The sequence below is a fragment of the Gallus gallus genome, chromosome 21 (assembly GCF_016699485.2).
Source record: "Gallus gallus isolate bGalGal1 chromosome 21, bGalGal1.mat.broiler.GRCg7b, whole genome shotgun sequence".
NCBI classification, from domain to species: Eukaryota; Metazoa; Chordata; class Aves; order Galliformes; family Phasianidae; genus Gallus; species Gallus gallus.
The window spans coordinates 2,372,685-2,397,972 of record NC_052552.1 but is presented as its reverse complement, the minus strand read 5'-3'; the positions used below and the strand labels follow the sequence as shown (position 1 = coordinate 2,397,972).

The window sequence follows — 25,288 nt, the reverse complement described above, 5'->3', positions numbered from 1 at the left end:
AGCTAGCCAAGCTCTAAAGCCAAGCTATTATTAGCCTCTTTGAATACCCATCCAAACCCTTCTGTGCCCTCTGGTCTTTACCCTTCTTCCGCCTTTCTTCAAAAAATTAAGCATACTTTGCATCTCTCCGTCAGTGTGAGCAGGCAGCACCATGGCAACAGCTCCATGGTGACAATATCCCTGACAACCAGGTCCTGCAACTGCCACTGCTTCCAGTTCTGAATGCCACGATTCGCCTGGCTTTGTGGAAACAGCCTGGAACCAGTTGTGAGATGGTCACAAGCCAAGGGTTCCTGAGGATAACGAGCAGGGCATACGGGATACGTGGGAGATGTGAGGATATGGAGCACTGAAACTGGGCAGTGTCAGTACGTATCAACTCAGCATCCCACCTCAGCTGGAGCGTGGGCTGGGAAGGGGTGAGTCTGGGTGAGATGCTTCCTCTGGGTGAGATGGTCCCAGTCTCAAAGCGGACTCCTGCTAGAACATTCAACCTAGAGCTGGGGAGAGCAATGGTGGGGAGAGGAGTGGAGGGAGGTGAAGCCCAGCAGGAGCCAGGAGGAACACGCAGGCCTCTAAATCCTGTTGCTGTCAGCTAAGTGTGGTCACTATTACATGAGCACTACCAGACAAAGGACTCTGCCCTCCCTCAATTACACACACAGCAGTGGGATGCCTGGAGCCATACAGCACTAATTTGGGATTAAGTTGCACCTGAGGCTGTAGTGGCTTGGTGGTTGATGGCCTGGCTAGGGAGTGCTGTTGCCATCTGCTTCTCCTTTGCTGCTTCTCTATTAGCTCACCAAACAAGCCCTCCACCCCACGTACCACATGCTGGTCAGGCACAGCCCCACTGTGCTGTTCATTGAAAAATCAGCAGCCACCACAGCTTTCAAGCTCTGTTGCATAACAATTTCTAATCAAACCAGCCTTCCTCATTGCATTTCCATCAATCTTGTGCATGCCAGTGCTCAGCCTTTGCTCTTCTGTACCCCCATTCATCCTCTTCTAAACACCTGGTTCTCCACATGGCTGCAGCACGTGGACAGCACCGTCTCTCTCACTGGTCCCTTTTTCCTCCAAGAGAGGAACCAACTCAGCTGACACTGAGCCCATTGGCCTCTATCGTCTATTATTACCATACAATCAGAGAAAAGACCTCTACGATCAAGTCCAAGCCCAACCCACCCCCACCATGCCCACTGACCACGTCCCTCAGTGCCACATCTCTATGGTTCCTGAACACCTCCAGGGATGGTGACCCCACCACCTCCCTGGGCAGCTGTGCCACTGCATCACCACTTCTTTCAGAGAAGAAATCTTTCACAATACCCAACCAGAACCACTGGCAAAGCTGTATTCAGTAGTAGGATGAAGGCAACGCATGTCCCATATTCCTTACCCCCATGAGCTTTTCTGGTTTTATTGATGCTCCGGGGTCGTATCCTTACCTCTGGCAATGACTCAGCCCTCCCATCAGAAATAGCTCATGCTCACTCCCTGCCTTGGCTTCCCCATCTGCAAAATGGAGCTGCTTTCACAAAGCTGCGCTGCGAACTCAAGTTAATGACAACTGCAACACATTCAAATATCTTCAGATCAAAGATACTGTGAACAGATTACTGGTAATACTTGCCAGAGATCTATTAGCACACCCCCAGTGATGACAAGTCAATAGCCTTCCCAAGCATAAATGCTCGACACAGTGCAAACACTGACCTAGATTTTGAGTAATTATGCTGGAAACAGGCACATGTGATGCCTTTGCTCTCTGGCTTTCAAGTCCGCAGCATTCAGATAAGTAGAGAACATAGAGCTACCTTTAGTTTCAGAGCTGTCCCTTTCTTTCTCCCACTCTCTTAAATATGAACCCTCTGGGGTCCCTACAGACACACACACAGACATACTGAGCCTTGCTCATCCTGATATCAGTGTGACATGTGTGCAGGTCTCCAAGACAGGGCAGGGACTAACGTAGAAAGAAATGGAAAGGTCAAAAAGATGGAAGCTGCTCCCTCCAGACTAACTAACTGATTAAAGGCTTTGCAGAAATTAATTCCTATTTTATCTTATTGTGGTTTCAGTTCTTAAAAACCTTTCTTCTTTGCTTAAAAGGCAAGAGCTGTCCTTCAGAGCAGGGATCATGGCTTGAGGGAATCACAGCAAGTGTCAGGAAGGTGAGATTCAGTGCCTGGACTCACTGACTGCCTGTGAATATAGGTGCCTCTCCTATGTGCTTGTCCTTGTTCCACAGCTCCTGAGAAACCAGAGCTCACAGTTCTTGTCTGCTCTGCAAAGGAGTCCAAAGACTGAGCTGATGCCAGGGAGGAGCTCTGAGATGCTCTGATGGCATACCCTCAGTCCAATACAAACGAGAAACAGTAGAACTTAAAGGGTCTTGTCTATGTTCATCCCGTTCAGCACTGCAGGCTGGGAAAGAAGTGTGGCAACTGGAAGAACACCGCCGAACAGAGATGGATGGAGCCCTACTGCTCTGAGTCCTGGTGGTAATTGTCATACAGCAAGAAAGCTACCAAGGTGCATTAGCATCAAGGCCTAAGCTGACAAAGGCTCAGGGGAAACATCCCTGAGCCAGCTAAGATTTGAAGCCCGTGCATATGCAAAGACCTCAAGCAGATATGTGATTTTAAAACTCACTCCCACAGAATTCAATAGGATTTCATGAATATGCCTAGTGCTCAGAATATGCTTTACCTGACTTGCTAAGTTAGAACAGTTTGCTGAACAGGAATCGGAATGAAGAAATATCTTGGTTAAACCAGTTGCACTGGTATGGCCAGTAGGATGAACGAGATCCAGAGATACACCAGCAAAGAGTAAACTAGGGAGTTAATGCTCCAAGCAGCTATGCTTGAACCCCTGGATGCCTTGCTGTCCCAAACACGTGTGATGAAAGACCTGGAGTGCCTCTTGCTAAGCCAGGTATGTGCAGTATGCACAGTTTTTGTAGGCTGGCTCCGTCTGCATTGCTTAGCAAAGAGCACTTGGTGCAGGGCACAGGAGGCGTGCACACCAACAAACCAGAGCCCAACAGAAACGCCAGGCACTAAGCAAGTGTCTCCATCACAGCTGAGCATCCCAGGCTAGCCTGGACAAAGTGAGGAAAAGGGCTGTTTCCCAGGTCACAGTAGGTCAGGCTGCAGGTTGCCAAACTCCTCTAAATAGAAATATGTTTACTATGCTTTTATACAAATGAAAAGGGAGGAAAGCCAGGCAGGAAACTAAAGGCAAAGTATTTTGGAGGACTGCATCTCTTTCATTCCAGGTATTGCCTAATGCAAGGACACCATATCTGTCCTTGTCTGTGGAAATGCATTGCTCTGTGACAATCCCATCTCTTTCAATCCCATGCAATCACACGATACCAGAAACTACAACTTCACATGAGACAAGTGATCAGTCAGACCATTAAAATGAAGGCTGTGTGTCTCATCACCAATCTATGTGATATCCATAACATGAGGCCATAGAAGAAAACTTTCTGCTGTCTGGGATGGCAGGCAGACTCAGAGCCTACGAGTCATTGGAATTCCATAGAAAAACTGTTTTTGGGGGGGGAAAAAAAGCACTACTGGCAGATGTGAGGTGGACGCTGCTATGCTGTGTGAGCTCCTGCCTGGAACCAGAAGTAGCTGGACTGCAGATGTGTGCAAGATTTTGTTTAGTCTACCATGGTTATTGCTGCAGAGCAATCTTTCACCCCGAAATAACCACTCTTCCCCACACATGCACAGCTGCATGCACACACACGCACTCTGGCTGGAGATGCTGAGCCTGTGTGCTTGAAACTCGGAAAAGCACGGCAAGGGTAGGCTAGCCAGGGGGAGGGCAAGAGAGGAGGAGAGAAGGGCTTTGGGCCTCTTGTGGGTAGAATCCCAGCTGATGGGAACCTCTGCTGTCTCCAGGGGTGTCCCTCCAGTTCCGGACAGCCAGCTCTGGGGCTGTCCTGGCTCAGGCCTCGCTCCCTGCTCCCCTCCTGCTCCACACACACCACAAGCTGAGCGTGCACCTGGCCTTGCTCTGAAGCCTCCTTGTCCCTCGGCAGCCTCTGAAGTGCCAACTGAGAGAGAAAGAGGGACTGTGGCAGGAAAACCGCTCAGACAAACGCCGACTTTGGAAACTGCCAAGGGCAGGTGTCCCTTCAGTGCAGTGGCAGTGACAAATATCCCCCCGACCTCCAAGCACAGATGCCCACACACACTCCAGCCCTTGTTCCAGCAGCACGGAGCAGAGGAGCACACAGGGCCCATTCTGAGGGCACGGCACCATCCCGCACTGCCTGACAGCGCACCCCCAACCCACCCGAGGCCTCAGACAAGGCCTTCTCTTGTGGCCTCTGCCACAGCAGCCCTGCTGTCCCCAGCTCTCCCTGCCTGGAGAGATGTCCCCATCCCATGCCCAGTCACGACCAGCTTTTTGGGAGCACTCAAGGTGCTGAAGGCATTTCGGTGATGCCTCAGAAGGGCTGAACCGCCCGTGGCCCCGCTGCCCCAACCTTCCCGTGGGTGGAGGAGTGCTGTGCTGCAGGAGAACTGATGAAAGCTGCTAGCAGAAACATTATCATGGAAATTGATGGCAAAATAAAGTGGGAATTCACAGATTCGCAGCCTGCCAGCAGCAGGGCTGGTTGGGACCATCTGGCCTGACTTGCATCACCGAGCCAGTAGCTCTCAGGCAGTCACGCCAAGAGCAGCTCGAGCTCACTGACATCTCACACAAACGGCCGCCACGTGGGCTGGGAGTGGGGCAGAGCTGAGCACCCTCCTCCTCAGCCTCCAAGCACACAGCGCTGATCCCATCCATGGATTTCACCTCGCCAACACCTGCCGCTGCCAAATGTTTCTGTGCCTCCAGAGGGAAGGAGCTGCTTTGACCCTGAGGACAGCAATCTTCAGAACAGCACCGATATGGGAAAAAAACACCCGTGAGCTTGTGGCAGCCCTTGGATCTCCATCTTGGCTCCAGAAGGAGCAGCGTCCCGTTATCTAAGGCAGAGAGAGCATCTACCACTTTCATTAGATAATCCCTTAATTAGTGCAGCCTCCAACATAATCCTGCTGGGCGGTTTGCACACACGGTGCAGGTTAAAACAAGCCGTGCCACAGATCCCAGGGCAATGGGCAGTATGGCAGTCTTAGGTGCTTTTGGATTAGCTGATCAGCTTCCTTTCACATCTGCTAAAGCAGGTTGTGCCCCAGCCCCCCCATCTTTGCACGGCACTAATGGGCCTTTGCTCAATACATTATAGCACGCTGGATTTAAAGGCCAATATGGCTTTTTGACTAATTTGCAAGACCACGCATGCCATTAAAAGCAATGTGCTGGCTGAAAGCCTCTTTTCCAGAATAGCCCCCAGCCTTGACAAGAAGCTACCAAGAAGCAGAACGACACTTTCTCCGTGGCACTGTGTTCTTACTGGTGCCATGCTTTGCTGGAGAACATGCCCATCATCTCAACCCCCAGCAGCCCTCACCCTGGTGCTCAGAACAATTGGATTAGCTCAGTCTCCCCATCACTGCAACGGTCTCTGCACGAACACAATGCACGGGCTGGCTGGCTTGAGGTGCTTGCTGGATGTCTTCCAAGCTGGCACCTAAGAGCAGCTTGCAGCCAGCATGCTTTGCAAGGCAAACCATTTCTACACTAGCAGCTCAGCTCTCCTTCTCCAGGTCAAAGTGCAGGGGAGATTAAGAAATTTGCTTGGCCTCTCCTGGTAGAACAGGAAGAGATGTTGTTACTGATGCATAAAGACAGATAAGAAAACAACTGCTCTTCTTATCCAGTGTTCTGGACACTTGGGAATACATACACAGTCCCAAGGCAATCATAACTGAACCCTCACCATCTCCAGAGAAGGCAATCACAGGGATGAGCTGGAGGTGCTCCGTGCAGTTAAAGCCCTGCAGATCACAAAGGGTTCCATGAAATGAAATCCTTTACCTGGCTCACTGTGAACCCTTGGGTCCAAAAAGTAAAAATCTGTCCTTTGCGTTACAATAACAGTTATTTTTTCTTCCTTCCCCTTCTCAGCACATACATATTTACACACACACACTGCCCTTTTAACTGCAAATACTGAACAGTTCTCAGAGGACAATGTCTGGAAAGGTTTCCTCCCGATGCCAGAAGAAACAAATGTCTTAAATAAGAGATATTGCCTGGGGGTGTGGGGTTGCTTTTGGACTGGGTTCTGAATATCTTTTCTCTCCCCTCCTCCCACTCTCTTTTCCTTCCCTGATTCACAAGGAAATCACAAAGCAAACTCAGGACTGAATGAGACTTGTTTTTTTTTTTTGTGAATGTTCTGCCTTTCTTTTCAGACATTCAATTCCACCCCCACCAGCCTAAATGCTCTCATTTGTACCAACCCAACGCATGCACTCAGCACGTTTCCACAACCAACACCTGGCCTGGTGTTTAATTACCACTGCAGAAACCCCTAGGAGTTACACTGATATACCAGTGCAGATTTTAACGTGTTCTCCTTTGGTCCAGTGCTGTTTAATTCGATTTACCTTATCACATTCTTCAAACACACTGACCTCTGTCCTGTGTCAGACAGACCAACATGACCAAAAGCCAAAAGCCATTTGGTGCATCCAGGTGCATCCCTTCCACCTCTACAGGTCTGAAAGGACAAGCAGTGAGATACGATGCTCTGCACCACACTGGCAGAAGGTTTTACTCTCCTTCCATGCAAAACCCTCCAGATCTACCTACCTCTGACATCCCTGTCTGGCAAAGGACTGTAGGAAGAACTCTGTTAGCCCTCATTTGCATGGTCTGGATCATCCAGAGATGCTCTAAGCTGCCAGGAAAGGCTGCAGAACCTTCAGAAAAGCACTGGACATCACAGATGTGCTAACAACTGCTTCCTTTCCCCGGGAAAGAGGTTCTCCTGCTCAGAGCTGCATAGGAGAGATCACACATCGAAGGACAGCATGGTCGGATTGCTTTATGCCATCAGTAGGGCCAAGAGTTAACACAGCAAGCTGTAGGCTGCAAATGGCATGGCCTTTGATCAATTTTTCAGCCCTTTCTGTTTCTGAAATTAAAAAAAAAATGGGGGGAAAAATGGCAGAAAACTCCTGCAAACCTGCACTCCTTGATCGTCTCAGGGCCCCAAAGAAAACCCAGCTCTGCCCTAAGAGTTGGCAGGGCACTGCAGACTAACTTGTCGCACAAACGGGGCTAATGACTGATTCCTGTAATAAGAGCTGGCAAGCATAAGAAAGATTTCACACCCTTCCTCCCATGAATGGGGAAGAAGCATTCAATTAGGAGCACTGCCTATTCCTTAATCATTCCCTTTGTGTTTGTGGTTATTAATATCTTTACATGACTAGTCAAGCCAAAGGCTACGTTTTTCTGTACTCGTTTTGGCTACTAGTTAATGCTTACAAAATACACACCCATTGAAAAGTGAGGCAAGAAAAGGACACTAATGTTGGCACTGCTGTAGCAACTGCATTCCTCATGCATACTGAGACCCCTATGAACTTGAAATTATACAGTCTTACAGAAGGAGACCATCACAGCTCCAGCGAGCTTAAGTAGATAAGGCAGGAAAACTGCAAGGGAAGGCAAGTGAGGCATGGGAGAAGTAACATGACCCAATGAAGTCAACACAAAAGCCAGAAACAGAATCGATCCTCCTAATCTCTCAGTAGTCTGCACTGACTGCTAGAGAAATATACCTCAAACCTCTACTAAAAAATGAAAGGTAATCAACAGAAGCAAGCTGGAAGTTGTACGTATTGCCACCAGACTGGAATCTGGGAAGAAAGCCAGATGTTCTCAAGCCTGGTATGTAATGGACCCAACAATAAGCACGTACACACAGCGTGCTGAAATGGTTCAGGTAATGCTGGGAAGAAACCCATTCCCTGTCTAAATTGTGCTCAGTACATCTGGATTTTGGTCTTTAAGTAAGAATATAAGACAACAGGAGAAAAGATGGGAAGAACTGTCAGTCCCACCTGTAGCACTAACCAGCCATCACAGGCATCCAATAGGGATGGTTAGCCAACCATCTGCCAGGCCAAGGATGCTGTTCCAACAGCCACAGCGACTTGGCACCCTTCGGGGCTGTACTTTGCATGGAGAGTGGCAGCAAGGGAAGAGTTTGTGGCCTGTGATAGCAGGAAGGCTGTGTTCAAAGACCCTGACCTATGGACAGCTTGTTGAGGGGTCTAGCAGGATCCCCATTTGGAAGTATTCCTCACACCAGCCCAAAAGGCAGGGAGAACACAACAGGTCTGACAGATGGGGAGGCACAATGGGGGGAATGTAGGGTTCTGTGGCCAGAAACAGGCCGAGGAGATGGAGTTCGTATGGGGAGGAGTGCCTGGCTCTCATTTGAGGCTGAGTTAAGGCCAAGCCACAGCCCTGGATTCTCAATCACTGAGATCACACAAGCCTGACTTGGAAAACAACGGAGAGAAACCTCCTGAAACCTGGTGACTGTGACACACCAACCAACCAACCAACTCCATTCAGCCTTCATCCCAGCCCCGAACCTATGGGCTCTAACCAGGCAGTTTGTATCCCAACCCACCCCATCCCAACTCACCCCATCTCCCAGCTCACGCTCTAAGAGGGCTTCGTCTCCACCCCAGACACTGGGATGATCCAAAATGCACTACAAAAACACCACATGCTCCTAGAGGATATGCAGTAATAACACACAGTATCCTGGTTTCTGTGTTCTTTATCTTCACATTTCTAAGGCTCCCTTTGTGCAGTGAGCAGTTTATTCTCAGATCTGCTGCAGAAGGGAAGGTTCACATTGCTTGCTTGCCAAGTCTTCACTGAGGCCTTTGCTCTGTTCTGTGGAGGGTTCCTGCACGTTCAGACTATCTAAAATAAAAATCATCTGGAGTGAGAAATAGATGGTTGCTCTTTGTGTTTCATAGCATAGACCTGGGTCTGTGCTCTTGCTCAGTGGGGACAATGGCTGCAATGATTCCAGCCAAGCTCTGTGCACTCCCAGTGTCCAAGCAGGGCAGCCAGCCCCTGCCCCATCACAGGGCAGCTCTGCTCCTCCCGAAAGCTTTGCTGTCAGCTTGCAAACCTCCACAAAACCCGAGAGCTGTTGCTGCTAATCTCTGTTTCCCTTTCTGCTCAGAAGTGACAAAGCAGAACGCTGCTTCTGCCTCGCATTCCTCCGAGCCCACAGGAAACCATAAATCAGAAGAAAAGCATAACATCCAGAGAGAACTTGCAAAAGGACAAACACCAGGATGGGCTGAGGGGCTGGGGAAAGGGAGAGGGGAACCTGTCAATGCAGCCACAAAGTGAGCACTAACCCACAGCTCCACCTGGCTGGGAGAGCTCCCAAGGAGTGAGACTGGGGGGGAAGTTTGGGGTCAAGGCACCTAAAGCTCTTTCCTTGTTTCGGGGAATACACACAATACACATAGATCTATACTCTTCATTTCTTTCCAACCCCTCCCTTGGCTCTTCTGTCATTAAATAACAATACTTTTTTTAAAAAATACAACATTTAGCAGGAGAGGGTTAAGCCAAATGTCACCCTGGGCAGCCCTCAGCTGGCTGGGAGATTGGACAACACAGGAAGCTGTGGTTGGTTCAGTTTAGCTTTGCAGGGAGACTGCTGCAGCTCTGCATCCTCGCTGCCATCCGGTCTGCAGGCAGGTCATGGGAAGTGAATATGGCATGGAAGGTGTCCCTGGCTTTGTGATAGGACCTGCTCTATTTTCTGCCCACCAGCCCCTGGTTGTGGTTCAGGCTGAAGCATCTCTTAGCAGGAGGATCTGCTTCATTTAAAGGTGACTCGTGGTTCTGGCCAAAATGGCCGAGATTTCCTCTGGCCCAGATAAATCTATTTATAGTAAGAGTGATGCTAATTCCATGCTCCAGTCTGATCCACTTCTGCTCGCTGGAGCAGCAATGCTTTCTGCTACCTGTTCTTTTTAACTATTTCCTCGCAGCCATCCTGCTCTCAGATCCCCAGCCCCTGCTATACCCAAGATGCTTCCCTTTTGATGAATCACAGAGCATCCTATATGCACAACATGAGCCCTGCAGATCCCCTCCCTGGGGAAACTGCTGGCTCAGACAGAGATCTAAGCTGTCTCTTGGCTAAGTGAGAAAAAAACAGGTGAAAACACCTTATACAAGCCACTCATTTAAGCAACTTGAACTGAATTGCTTTTATTACCTTATCTGGGGTTCATGCAATGCTTTGTAAATAGCAATTCATTTTCTGCTGCTCGTGTGAACTAAGGAGCGTAGAGGGGATTTTGCTCATCATTAAACCTCGTGTCTTTGGGATAAACAGCACCAATTGCTTAATGGAGAAAATGGCAATAGAAGAGCTGTTTTCAGTGGCTCGAGTCTCCTATTTTTGTTCCAGGATAATGGAATAAGCTGTATTTCTAATCTTGACTAAAATCTCTCTGCAGATGGCAATGAGCACGATGCAGATGCGAAAGGTCACGCCAATGCTTTTTTGCTCCTGGAAGCAGGAGGGAGTTTTCTGCAGTAAAAAAAACAGAGGTGAGGAAGCAGAAGCTCTGCTGATGTAAGTAAAACCCAACTGATGATGAGATGCAGGGTCCTCGTGCCCCTCCTTCTCCATTCTCATTTGTTTGGTTTTTCTTTTCCAAAGGCTCCACTGAAAAAAACAACCCTTTTTCGAGCCTATCGTCTGCTTAAACACTTGAACTTGTCATCAGAGCTATTAGCTTGGGCTCCTTTCCTGCTCAAGGACTACAAGCAGCCAGCCAGCTCAGCTCCATGATCGTCTGAGTCCCACCAGGCAGTGCAGGGAGAGACTGCAGGATGGGCTTTGGATATTAGCACTTTGCAAAGAGCACGCTCACACAGCCAGCACGTGCCATCAGCTCCCTGCTCTGCAGGTGAAAGCAGGTGGTCTCAGCACAGTTTTTGAGTGCTACAAGAACCTCCAAGCAGATAAAGGACACTGAGACGTGAAAACCACATTGCTCGCTTCTCTTTTCACTGGTGTGTGAACAGAACTCAGTGTCTGGGTGCTGGGGGATGTGGGAGCAGGCAGCACCAGGCAGCAGTTCCCATCAGAGCCAGACGGGAAGCACAGACAGCAACGGTTCCCTGCAAGCTCTTTGCACTCCTGCACTTGAAAACCATGCTGTCCCAGCATCCCAAATTCCTGATTTTGCTTCCTGCTGAGCATAAATCTTACTCCCAAATAAACACAGCAGAGAGCCAGAGCTGAGCCCTCACTTAACGTTTTTGGTATCAATCTAAACTTACTTGTGCAATCTTCTATGTCGTTTGCTGGTAAGATCACATTTAAACAATACTAAGTTGTGACCCTTCATGCCTTGCTATGTTCAGTGCAACTATAGCAGAGAATGGCTTCATTCTAGGGTGGAAAATGGGATGACTTGATGCAGCGTGGCTCTCCATGAACTTGGGAAGGCTGTAAAGGACCTGAGGATAACACATTTAGTCCCACTAGTGTAAACAGCTGCTCCCAGTAACATGATTTGTTCATGCTGAATAAGCATTGTAAACTGTCTTTCAATCTGTGTCTTCATTTATTAAAAAAAGGGGAGAAATTGTACCTTAATTACTTCACAGTACGGCTATTCAGTGGTGTGGATCTGTTTAATCAGGACGTTGAAGAATGGCAGCGTGTCATTAACCAACACAAAGCACTGAATCCAACCACTGACATGCTAACATGCAAGCAAAATGATGACTGCCTTGTTTTACTGCAGTTCTGCTGCCAACCTTCTGTTGCTGAAGCCCTCTTTGGATTTACATTTATGCAAGATGTTTCCGTGGTATTTGGTGCTCTCTTTGGCTAGATGTGGAAACACAAACCCTACAACAGCTTCCAGTGTGTCTTTCCATGGGTGAAGAGGTTCGGTGCCTGAGCATAGCCTAGCTCTAGTTTTGGTAGTAGTGCTCATAATGTTTTGCACATGCTCTGCACAGCTATAGAAATATGCCATTCTTTGAAGCATGCTAAATGTCAGTTTATGGCTCTTCTCCCTCAGCAGAGTGGCTGGAGGTGTATGTTTAGACAGTTTGGAAGCAAGATGAATACAACTTCATGCTTTGGTTGCATGGTGCTCTGCTGACTCCAAATTAGCACGTTAATGTTTAGCAAAAACTGACACCTCTCTTCAAGAGACATACAATGACAGATAAGGCTCCTATGCACTATGCTATATATACACAAGTACAGGCTTCTTCTAGTGTTCTCATTTATGTTCAAATGATATAAAGGCCTATTAAAATGCAGTGAGGTATTTCAGTTTACTGAATAGTCTTCCATTCAGCAAATTCTCCCTCCCTGCTCTCTGGCAGCGACAGCCTGAGCTCCTCTAGAATCAAGGCACTAAGCAACACGATCTGGTTGGACCTGCTCTGAGAAGGGCATTAGATTAGGTGACCTCCAGAGGTCTCTTCCAACCTAAATTACTCTAGGATTTAATGGCTTAAAGATGAAATCTTCCCTTAGCTCCTTTAATGCACTCCTTATGTAATGTATCTCATAACATGTTTCCCTCTCTGCTTCTCTTCTGTAACCCACAGCCAAATGTTCAAGGAGACAGCACCTTCAGCATCTGGACCTCTCCCTGGAGCATCTGGATGCTCGCTGTCCAACCCTGGCTGGCCTGGGTTGGGAATGGATGGCCAGATGGGAATGGATGCACAAGGCAGAGGAAATGCCACACAGGCAGCAGTTCACTTTCCACCACTCACCACTACAGGCCGGGGGGAGAAAATCCTGACAGACATCACAGCCAACCGTTTCCTATTGCTGCCCGTGGTACGCGAGTGGTTCAGTCCATCAGAAGTCATTTCTGAGCTGATGCTGAGCTGAGCACCGCAGTGATGGGTTCTCCGTGTGGAACGTTCCACAGAGCAGCCATGTGCACTGGTGCTGATGAATTAGCAAAGCAACTAACGATGGCATATTCAGTAGGAGAGAACATCTGGCTGCCACGGCAGCTCTATAACTTAATTACTGCACACTTCCATCCCAAACCTGTGTAGGTTACAAAGGAGGCTATGCATCCAAACAGATAAGCATGTTCCTCTCGCTCTCTTATAATAACAAACCAAAAAAATGACTCCCAGCTCAGACCCAGCACACCCTATTGCACAACTTGCCAACTTTCATTTCCAGGCAAGGCATCCAAACTACATTAAAGCTCTCACTACAACATCCTGTTCATCTTCAAAGGAGCTGAGCACTCCTTGGCCAGTTTCCACCATGCATGACAGGTGCAAACCCCAAGGACGACTAGGACTGCAAAGCTGTGTGTAAGAGGTGGCCAAGCAGAGGAATAGGGCTTTTTCAGCAGCCACTCCAAACTCACTCTGCAGCATCCTCCCTCATTCTTAGCCATTAAAGAGTCCTCAACGTGCATGAATGTAATGAGAAGTACCCCAGCCACAGCAGAATCTGGAGATGGAAATTGCTCTGTGGCAGCTACCAGATGGGCTTTGTTTTGAAGCTTTGTTATTCTTGCTCATCAGAGCAAGCACCATTCACGCTGATAGCTAATAATTTGTATTGTCAAACTGAATGGATCTTTACCTTCCTTTCTGATCTGAATACTTGTTTTGCAGGAGATGACACAGCTGCGAGGCTCAATTCAATGGATTAAGGTTTTGCAGCAGCAAAATGGAAACTGCAAAGCAATGACCACTTACAGGAATATTCTTTCCTCAGCTGAGAAAAGAAACGTTACGTGGGCATGCCTCTCCTTAGACAGCGTGTCAGCTTTCTTTTAAAAGCAAAATGGATTTAATCAAGAAACTAGTATCAAACAATTCTTTCCTTCCCCTAAGTGAACCCAGCAGCATCCGTTTACCAACAGGGCTGGAGGAGATCCAGAAGGCCTTGCTGAGACTTCCCCTCGTCCATAGTTTAGCTCAATCCACCCTCCTCCAGCAGGCATCTTTCAGCACTGAATGCTCCTTGTTTCTAAACACCCCCCCCGCCCCCCCCTCCTCCCTGGGCTTTGGCTCAAGATGGAGCTCCCCAACCTCTCTGCTCCTTTTGTCTCTTGTCTGAAAGGCTTTTCCTGTGCTGCTGCCTGCCAAACGCAGCAAGGTCTTGCCCTCTGGCTGCAGCAGTGCTGGAAGTGCTGACCGACTGGGGCAGCACCCTGAAAGATTTGGGTGCTGCTTGTGCTCTCCCAGAGTTGCCAAATGTCTCCTGATAGCACAACTTCTAGCAGCTACAGATCACTTATCTGCCCTCTATTGCCCCGTATGATGGACAATCACGCGTCCATCATGCTTCAGCTAGTAAATCATCCTTGTAGAAAGAACCTTGCTGTGCTGGTCATCCCTAATACTGACCTGGGCCATGCTCTGAATATGAGATGGTGGGCCTTGGGTCAAGGAGGAAATTCCCAAGCCCACACAAAAAGCCAAAATGCTGGGGGTGGAGGGAATCACTGGGCAGGAAATAGGAACCAGTGCTGCTCGGAGCAAAAATTAATAGGTTCTCTGTGCTGGCTGATGTGGTCCAAGCAAGGGGGAACAAAGTTGGCATTGTAGTACCCAAGCCTCAGCAGCAGAAAAAGAATTGAAGCACTAAGTCAAGGGTCAGAACAACAGCGTGCAACCCTGTGGGACTCCCACGTATGCATCCTCCATCCTTTCCCACTGTGGTTAAACCAGCTGGAAACCTCAAGCTCTTCTGGATTTCTTGGCATCTTGCACACCTCATCCCACAGAGTTCAGAAGTGCAGGTAAAAGAGAAGTATGGGGAGGGGTCAGGCACCTTTTCAGATAACTCCTATCTCCACTGTACCAAACAGGAACTGCTGTTTTACTGTCGCTTTTGCAGTTTACGTTTTAAATCTTCCTTCAGCTCTATCATGGCATGCTCTGTTTTCTGCACTGAAATACAACCACCTTTTCCCTTCACCTGCAAGCCTGCCCCTATGCACTGTATCACACGGAAGTACACTTTTCCCACTGTCTTGAGGGAAAATGGTACCACCTGTGTTATCAACCAGGAAAACACCAGGGTTTACTTCACTGCAGACAATTCCAGTGCCATTACAGCATGCAAAACACGCACCATTAACCTCCTCCTGCAAAGTGTAAGGTTTTCTTTTCCTCCACCTCCATATGTCCTGACTGCACTGGTGCCTCTAACCCAGGCTGCAATATTAAACCAGGAATAATTGCAATAGATACAAGTGAAGATTAAGGATGAGCCCAGAGGCGATAGCAGTTCGAGTTCCGAGAAGTCACTTCCCATCCATCAGCATATAGGATCTATCAGCTTGGAGCTGTACAGCCCTGTCAACCAGCATGCCATTGGCCCACAGTTTCCTGCATTATCTCCGAATTCAGGTGAGTCAGAGACTTCCATTACTCCAAGCTCCTTAACTCCATCCAGCTGAACCTGTTTCATTTTGCTCATAGAGCACTGAAGGCAGCAGTCTTCCTAAATGCCAGCTTGCTGCCTCCTCATCCCCCAGCCCTCAGGTAGCTGCTTCCCTGCAAATGCAAGTGCCCCATCTGAAAGGCCAACCCGCAAGCAGGGAAAGCAGGGAAGGGTGTGGGAAGGGGAATGGGACAGGAAAGGGGAAGGGGCCTCCTGCTATGTCAGTGCTATCTTTGTGGCCATTTCCTACATCCTGGGGTGAGGTTTACAGGGTGGGGACAAATTCAGCCTTCCTGCCAAAAACTGGGTTTAGCAGAGAGGACAAAGGGGTGATATTCTGGGAAGAAAGCAAGCTGTGGGAAACAGCATTGTTTCACTGATGCTGGAATGGAGCAGGAACAACTGCCAGGCTCAAATTGCCACGTTCTCCAAGTAGTTACTGAGACTCCAGCACCACCACAGCACTGTGAATGCAGTGGGATCGTGGTGATGTTAAGCTGGTATTCTGCCACGTGTATGGGCAAAAACCAGCCTCAGATCAAGCCACAGGTCCATATACTTGCACAACCTAACCTTGCTTTGATGTGGGAGAACAGATACATCTCCTTCAGCCGCTCCCCGTGCCCATAGAGATCCTCTTTACTGCAGCTATATATATCTGCAACATGTCCACATGCAGTACACTGCATTGTCAGCCCGACTCTGGGAGATTCAGCAGACAGAGCCACATGTCAGTCTGCTGTGTTAAATAAAGACTGGCGCAGCTGCTCGGATGCTGAGAAAGGACTACAAGAGATGTATTTGTAGCTGCGTGGATCTGAATGCATGTGCGTGTAGGTCATGCATTTTATTCCCACAAAACATCTTCTTTCCTTATCAAAAGACAGATGTATCCAGCCCCTGGAAGAGCTGCATGTGCACATATACATTTACACACGTGTTCATGCATGCTGTTTCTATTAATAAACAGTATGGAAACCATTAAGCCTCGCTACAGTGTGTTGAAGCAGACTGGGTATGCAGGGGAGGGATTATCTCACTCTCTGATATTATATAATCTGTTTAGACTGTGCCACTTTCTGCTTATTTAAGGAATGAATGAGCACTTCACCCTGTGATGTGCCACCCATGAATTCTGACATCACTGCTTTAATCCACTGTAATGAATATACTGCTTCCCTTTCGAGCCATTCCCTACCTACACGGCCCATGCTATCTATATCCAGTACATTTCTACTCCCAGTCACTGTCTGGGGGTGTTATTCCCCAGAAATAAGTGATGCTTAACTCTATCAGAGCAACAGAATGCTCTCTGCCCCCTAAAGAGACCTCACATATAAGCAAAGTTCTCCAGTGAGCAGCTTTGTAGATAAAAAAAGCAAGACAAGAATGCGATATGTGTGTGGGCATGCTGCTGTAAATGGATCTTAGTGGGGCTGGCTAACCTTGTGTCCAGTGGGCTGACATGAGCTGTTGAGAACACAACATACAACCTTTCCATTGCTTCTTTCCTGCTCCTTTCTCCTTTCCTATAAATCAAGATCTCTGTGCTGAATTCCTTTCTTTGCCAAAGGAGACAGCAACATGCAAAAACAATATCCACAGATGCACTGTTTTAAAACAAACCTTCACCAGTAAACCTAAACATGCATCCCACTGAGCGAAATGAATGTTTTGCCACGAGGTTTCAGTAGGGCCATTACCTGTGGCCTTATTTTCTCCTCTGAGGAGCAGCGGCTCAGAGCAGAACTGTGCTCCTGCAGCAACACGTGTCGCTTACTCACTGCTCCTGTGACCTGTGCTGTCTCACCCAGTTTGTCAGGGCAGATGCATGCACGCCCAGGCTGTGTGCATACACATAGGACGAGTGGCAGAGCCAGTTGCCCCACCACCCAGCACCTCCCTGCAGCCATTGCAACATAGGTTTGGGGTTATTGGTTCCAGGCAGCTTTCAGGTTCAGGAGCAAACAGGAAGACTCTTTGCACAGGAATAACTATCCAGGAACCCAGCTCTGCTCCCTGTCCTCTGGGCTAGGGATGCAATGCATCTCCATGCAGCCTAGCAGGTACACACAGCTCCCAGGGCTGGGTGCAGCCATGGCCTCCCACCCCTTGGCCTGGAACTGAGACACCAAGCTCCCTAGAGCTCCAACACACAGACAGTGCTGTAGCTCCAGTTCCATGCCTTCCTTCCAAGATCTTAACAGGGCAGGCTCAACAGTGCCTCAGAGAAGAGGAAGAAGCAATTAGAAAGCTCTTGGCAGGCACAAACCCCAACCTTCTGTGCTGGCCAGGATGCCTGCTCCTCCCTCTCCAAGTCTGCAATTGCTGGTCAAAGAGGAAGCAAATTCTGCTCTTGCTTCCTCTTCCTTTCCACACAGGAAAAGTCTGCACTGCATTGTGTTAGCACAGAGCTGAATCTGCCTTCTCTTCTACCTTCCTTTTTACCTTCCTTCCCTCCACCCCATTTTTAAAGCAAGCTTTACAGAAGACAAGCAGCACATTCGTTAAGGGAGGAGCTGTGTGTGTAGCAAACGCTTGGGAAACAGCAGCCAGGAATCACTGTCAGTGTCTGAAATCAGAATACAGACCTGTGATGTGCAGAACTGCAAGCCAGCAAGCACTCCTGGCTCCAAGGAAACACAGTGACCTGTCCCCAAAATTCAGTCAAACGTGGACTGGAGGTCTGTTTTTAGAGTTCTTTCCTTTATCCCAAACAACCAGAGTCACAAAGCCAGCAGCTGCCTGCTTTTTGCAGCAAAGCCAGTGCTTAGGAAGCCAGAAAACCTCATGGTTGCACTAGCTTTCCTGCTGCAAAAAAAAAAATTAATACTTTAGCTGAAATTTCAGTGTTATGGAACCAAGTTTTAAAGAGACGGGGCTGTTAGGAGGCTCAGAGTTGGGGCTTTATGGGGATGGCCATTTCAGCAAGTTTGTCTTGACAAGAGATGGGAAACAGGAGAGATGTTGGATAGAATATGCACCCCACAAATCAGAAGGCACTCGTTAAGTGAAGAAACAGACTTGCAAGATACCCCAGCATGGATGTAAGTAACTGGAGAGTTGTAGCAGGATTTACAGTGCCCTGATCAGTGCATTAGCAGATAAGACAGTGCTTTATTCCTTTTCCAGTGATTATAGCTCAAAGCTGTACTGCCCTACTGACAGTGCAAAAGCACGGGGCTGATGGTGGCCGTGACACAGATAGTGTGCTCACTTGGCCCAGCAGCAGTCCTTCGAGGACCAGGACTGGGATCCAAGGACACCACATGGAAGCAGGACAACCAGCAAAGCACCATTACCAAGGCATGTGGCACAGCCCAAGGCAAAATGGCTGACTCTTCCACAGAGCATTGCAATGCTGCAGAAAAGCCAGCATCAGCAATTCTCTGGGTCTAATTATCCTCTTCTACCACAGGCTTATTGCTCTTTTGTGTTTTCTCCTTTTAGCAAGCTCTGTCAACTAACTTGCAACCCTCTTACATTCCTTGTTACAGCTAGAAAATGAACAACTTGCAAAACCCTGATCTTGGCTTTCTCAGTGGCTTCTGGCCTTCCCAAAAGGACGAGGCTTAGGGTTCCTTGTGGTTGCCCTCTGGAAGGCTCTGAGGGAACACAGTCCAGACTCACGCCCAGTGAGACCCAGAGCTCACCCCTGCAAAATCATTAGGACTGAAGAGCTTTTTCCTTACACTTATCTCAAGGTAACCAGGGTTGTGAAGGAGAGGGAAACAATGTCAGAAGTCTATCAGTGCCTGCAGAGGTGACTTCCATCTCCCTGGAGCCACGTACATCCCAGCAAGCAAAGGACGTGGAGAGGAACAGCTGCTCAACAGGAAAACCATCTCCAACTCCCATACTGATCTGTCAGACAACCAGAAACACTCCAGTTTGCAAAGGTTCTTACAAGGTACATGCAGTTACACAGCGAAGTATGCTACAAGAGCATTATGGTGGTAACAAAGTCGATTGGCCAAATTATGAAACAACAAAATTACCCCTGTCAGAGTGCTACATCGTGGAACTTAAGAGCTCTCCCTCTCACAAGCAGCCTGAGAGATTGAATATCTGAGTTGAATACCATCCACTGCAAACTCACAGCTTCTACATCTGGCCAGTTTTGTCTTGGCAACCACAACAAGCAGTCCCTTACTGACTTGGAGCGTGGAGATGGCTCTGTGGGGCTTTAGCTTCAGATCCCTGGCTCTTTGGGAGACTCTGCTCATGCAGCTCACAGTTCAAAATTACTCAGGAAACCACTTGCCAAAAACTTTGGCATCAAATACCATCAGCAATGCCAAGCCAGAGATCTCAGTTGAGTTCTCACCCAGGCAGTCTCTAATACCAGGGGATTTTCCTTGACTTCCATTGAAGAAATACCTTCAGATGTGCCCACGGTAACACAAGCTGGACTGCAGCTTTTCCTAAGCATGTAGAATCATAGAATCATATTTCAGGATTCCCGTGGCACCTTTGATGACAGGGAAACGCAATTAAAGGAATGCTCATTCCATATGCTTCTGTGTTACCACCCACAGAGCAAAAAAGCCTGCACCAGGGTGAGGGTCGTACTATGATCTGCTGTAAGCCTGACACAAGAGCAGCTGAAATGCAGCACAGCTTTGCTCCGTCAGAAGACCTCTTTGGGTGGTGCTGTCACAGCCACGGCCTTGGTATGGCACAAGCACACGTGGTGACAAAATCTCATGTGGAGGGACAGGTCACAGTGCTAGCTTGGGGGTGGACCCCACCATAAACCATGCCCAATTCCAACCTGCCTGATCTGCCTCTGTATTAGCCTTGGGCTCACTTCAGAATGATGCTGAGTAGGTGAGGCTGTGAGCCAGGAGAGGAAAGGAAACCTCAGTGCATGTGTAAAGCACCAGAGCAAGGTACAAGCATCTCAGAGCTGGATGGACAGGATGGACTGCTGCAGCACGGAGAGCATCTCACAGCTGGGGCGAGAGGAAGAAACTCACTGTGACATCTCTGCTCTGACTCCTCCTTCACATACCTGAGCCCCTGTGACTTTAGAAGTGCAGTGATAAAGAGATGAGAAATAGAATAAATAAAGGCAGGAATTAGGATTGATGCAGATAGCATCGTGCTGCTTTTGTGATAACATCATCTCACTCGTGCAACTAAACCAGCAAGTGATGGTAATGGTACTCATTAGGCATTGATTCAAAGAGAAGCTCTCTGTGTGGGCGTATCTTCCTGCAACCACCATCAGTAGCAAGGATCTTGCTTACATAAGAAGCCTTGTGTAACAAAAAACATCTTCAAATCAATGCATGTGCTCTTTTTGTTAAATGCATTTAGCTAAACAGATGAAGAGCCCTTCTTTTGCCATTCTGGGTATAATTTACATTTGCTTTCAAGTAACTTCAGCTAATAAGTTTGGCTTACATCAGACTGCGTGTCAACGGTGTGCAGTGCCAGCTGACAGTAGCCAAAAGTCACACAAGGCACTGAAGGTTTTTCTTCAGAGCCCTCTCTAACACATGCTCACGCAGCATGGACTCATCTAAACTGGTTATGCACTCTTTAGGCTTGTCTAATACAATCTGTTACCAGACTTAGCAGTATCAGTTGGAGTTGAGTGTTTTTATTTCCTCCCATCCTGTTTGAAACACTCAACTGAGAGGGAGAAAATACTTCCTAAACGTCCTTGTCTTTTCACTTCCTTTTCCTCTGGCAGATGACAACTCCTTTATTCCATCTCTCTTGGAGCAGCAGTTCCATGCCTGAGCTTCCGTGGGCATGAGAGCTACGAACACCAGGGGTGGCTCAGCCGGCTGGGAACCCTGAGCTCACAGCAAGTCTGATTAACGAGGTTAGTTAAGAGCAACAGCAGTGCTAGTTAAGGAAATAACCACTTATTTCCCTCCCTCGTGGGAATTACCACAGAGGCATTTGGGGTTTTCTATAGCTCACAAAGTGCTGCAACCAGACCCAGCCCCTGCAATTTGTTCCTCCTCTACCCTCATCTTCCCGATCGCTCCTCACACCCAGGATAGGTGACCGTGTTCCCATTAGTGCCAATTGCACCTGGACCACTGAGTAGGACCAGCAGAAATGTGTTCCTAGATTTCCCAGGCTGCTGCTGGCCAAACAGGAGGCTCCCATGGCAGGGAGGGAGCAGAAAGCCACAACATCCACTGGGGTTGCATTCAAATGTGCTAAAACTGGTCTTACAAGGTAATTAGCATTTGTTTACTGAAGCAGAAGATACATGTCTCTACAAGATGCCCAACAGAAATAAGGTTTATCTGCCAGTCTAGAGATCTGAATGTATTTAAATAATGAAAATCAGAAGGAGGGGGAAAAGGGTCAGCAACTGGGCCCTATGAAGTAGGAAGCAATGATGGATTGACTGCATATTGAGTATTGATTCGGAGTGCTTTGGCATGTAATCGGATTTGATTGCTAAAGTAGACTAGTTTGGTTGCCTTATTATGGGATGCCTCATACAGTGTGCCTTTATGCAATTGTTTTTGTTTTTTTCTTCCTGTGTATCTCAGACAGAAAACCATTTGATTCTCTCCGGGGCTCACCGTTGAACTTATGACACAGCACTCAGTTTTGGTTTCACCACAACCCTTCAAATGCTTGTCACCAATTCCCCTTACACATACATACCGGCCCCCCTGAATCATCCAGCCTTATTCTCTCACCCAATCTCTTGCTCTAGACTGCGTCTAGCCATTGGGGAAATAGTTCATAATTCCCTGCTTAAATAACTGGCTTTTGATAAAGGTCCAACACAGTACTCTGAGGGCTGTTTTGTTTTTACAGATGGAGCAGACAGAGCAGAATGATGCTGCCTGCATACTAAGAAACTTGGCCCGGAGCCCACGCACACCAAAGGCAAAATAAATAAATAAACATCTCCATCAATCTTGACGTCACTGGTGAGGGGGGAAGGGGGGGGGAAGGGTCACTGCCATGTGGAAGGAGACATCTGGACAGTGAGGTCACTGCTCTGGAAGGATGCCACTGAGCAGTTCACATGTATGGCAGCACCATAGGATAAAATGACAGTTAAGAAAAAAACTAAAACAGAAGAAGAAATTCTAATGGCTGCTGAGTGAGCAGAGGTTTAAGGATGGAGGTTTGTACCTTCTGCACGCCTGCCTGCATATCTAACTTTTCCTGATAAAAAAAAAAAAACTCCCGTGATTCCAGGCACGCAAATAGGAGCAGCCCATCGTCTCACAGGGTGCTGCCCGTGCCAAGCCAGAAACAGCCCTGAAACATGTAAGAGCAGGATCTCACCGTGCAATTACAGCTGCGAGGTGTGGAGGAGGACCCTCCCCACAGCCCTGGGGATCATCAGACCTGGGCTGCAGCGCCCACAGGGTTTTTGTGTTACCTGCAGCTGTACACGGCTACATGAATGCATACGCAGAATGACAACCGTTCAGAGCAGCCACAGCAGCAGACCACTGCAGCCTTTTGTACCAAGCTTCTATTCCGAGAAAATCCTTCCAAATGCACGCGGAGGAAAATGCAAAGTGCCCCATTTAATAAACAAAACCGCTTGAGGAGCAATGAGAAATGCCTGCAGGATGGAGAGCCCCTCGCTAACCGTCCCCCGCACGTATTTCCAACCAACTTGCTCCTGCAGGCTATTGTCTGCTTCCTTCTGTCCCCATCCAAGCACAGTGTGAATGCAGCAGGCGATCGCCAGCTGTGGAAGCTCCCATCTTTCCATTCTAGCACCAGGACATCCCACGGCACCCGGACACCCAGCCAGGGTGCTGCGGGCACAACGAGCATCCGCACCGGGCTCTGGGACTCCTCACCAGCCCCGAGCAGCGCTCAGACCGTCCCATTTCAACGCAGCACAGCCACGACGGACTCTTTGTTGTCAGAGCCCGGATTCCTTCAAGACTGCTATATAAAACAGAATCCACCCTCCGAGAGACGGCGATGTGAGCGCGTGGAAAACGCCGTGTTTCTGGGCACGGGCTCCGGCCGCGGTGGCAGCACGTCCAGCCGCTCCGGGGAGCGATGCCGCTTCCCCCGTGCTATGGAGCGGGGCTGGGATGAGCCTCGAGCCGAGCGTCCCGAGCGGGCTGCCGGCACAGCATCCCCACCGCACGGGGCCGGTGGCTGCTTCTCACCTCTCCCCCTCTCCACGCAGCCCATCCGCTTTATTTTATTAATTATCACGATTATTAGTATTATTATGATCAGAACGGGGGGGGGGGGGGGGGGGTCTCGGCGCTTACCGGAACCGGGGCGAGTCCTTGATGCACTCCTCAAACTCCACCGTCATCCTCGCGGTTCGGAGCTCAGCGGAGGAAGCGCAGCGCCCGGCGGCGGCGCAGCGAGGCGCGGCACGGCACGGCACGGCACGGCACTGCGCCCGCCCCCACCACCGCCCGGCGGGCAGGGCAGGGCCGGGCAGGGACCGGCTGGAGGCACGGGGTGGGGAGCTCAGCTGCGGATGCCCCCGGTTATCACAGGATGACAGTGCCCCCGGTTTTCCCGCAATAGGTCAGCCTGGAGAAGGCTCTGAGAGCTCACTGCGCCTTCTAGTTAGTCGATAGGAGCTGATAAACCACCTTTGTGCACGGTCTGATTGCGATAGGACAAGGGGGGGGGGACGGCTTTAAACTGAAAGAGGAGTGATTTCGGTTGGATGTTAGGAAGAAATTGTTCACAGAGAGAGCGGTGAGGCTCTGGCACCGCTACCCAGAGCAGCGTGGGTGCCTCACCATCAGCATGATGCTCAAGCCCAGGCTGGATGGCGTCCTGGGCAGCATGGTGGGCACCCAGCCCACAGCAGGGGTTGGGACTGGGTGGGCTTTAAGGCCCCTTCCAAGCCCTGTGATTCTGTGATTCAGATCCTGGCCATCCCCTCAGGTCTCTGCATTAATTCAGCAGCTGGAAGCGCAGCCCGTCCTTCGGGTTGCCACGGGGTTGTGGCCACAGTAGAGGAAAAAAAAACCTGGACCTGTCGGGGAGGCACGCAGCAATTCCCTGCCATTAGTGTCAAAAGGATTGGCATCAATCCTGTTACTGCTTAATCTAGTTTTTAATTTTCCATACACAGTGGATTTGCTGCTGCCATCAGCCATGCAGTAAATCTGCAGTAACTCCACCGAAGCCAATGTAATCACTCAAGGAAAGGACGACATCTGGGCCTGCGGGTCCATGGGAGCAGATCACGTTTGGTGCCGGACACAGCAGTGTGATGTGGCACGGATAAATGAGACTAATTACAGCGAGCTTCGTTTGGATCCTCCACCCATCACTCACCACAGGCAGGAGAACTGCACGGACCGCACCGATGGCTGAATTTAAGCCTGAGAAGTGCCCTGAGTGTGAACCTCCGTGTCCTACCCAACCGCATTCTGTTCAGTGAGCACCTGAACCAACCAAACCAAACCACGGGGCATCTCGGTGTCACAGCATGGTGAGGCATCACCTCAGCCATGGACAGAACCGGCTTAAACCGAGGGGTAGGAAGATGCTCTGTGCCACGTCCACACTGACTGCAGCCAAGATCTGCCTCCAGGCCAGGCTCTGGCTCTGCCTAAGGACCCAGCCCTGCTCCATTTATCCGCTGTGCTCTGGAAGGATGGCGTGCAGCTCACAGTCCGAGCTGATTTAACGTTATAAGTGCTGGAGGGTTCTGAGGAACACAGAAGTATCAGCTCGGCCCTCCAGAACGGGCAAGGTGACCTCTGCTGGCCCCTGCTCTGCCTGCTTCCATCGACGCGTTTGACGTCTCCCTTTGCCCTTTCCAGCACCGATGACGACACGGGGGTGTTTCTGTACGCGCAAGCTCGGGGACTGCGAGTCACCATCCCCTCCAAAGCCGAAATCCACGGGCCCGGGTGCCGCTGTGGGAGCCCTTCGGCCCGCTCCCCTCACACA

At 49.3% G+C, this 25,288-nt stretch overlaps 1 protein-coding gene across 11 annotated transcripts in view; it reads right to left on the bottom strand.

Annotated features, from left to right (window-relative positions):
- ACAP3 (ArfGAP with coiled-coil, ankyrin repeat and PH domains 3) overlaps window positions 1-23,741 on the bottom strand; it is a 65,762-nt gene extending 42,021 nt beyond the window's left edge. For 10 of the 11 annotated variants that reach the window (XM_015297115.4, XM_004947414.5, XM_004947415.5 and 7 more), the window contains exon 1: window positions 23,635-23,741. In XM_015297115.4, the coding sequence (XP_015152601.2) occupies window positions 23,635-23,681 (47 nt within the window). In that variant the 5' untranslated portion in view covers window positions 23,682-23,741. Of the gene's footprint in view, window positions 1-81; window positions 12,350-23,634 lie in introns of those variants that run through there. The other variant, XM_046903218.1, reaches the window with a different exon arrangement.
- Window positions 23,742-25,288: the final 1,547 nt, after the last annotated feature.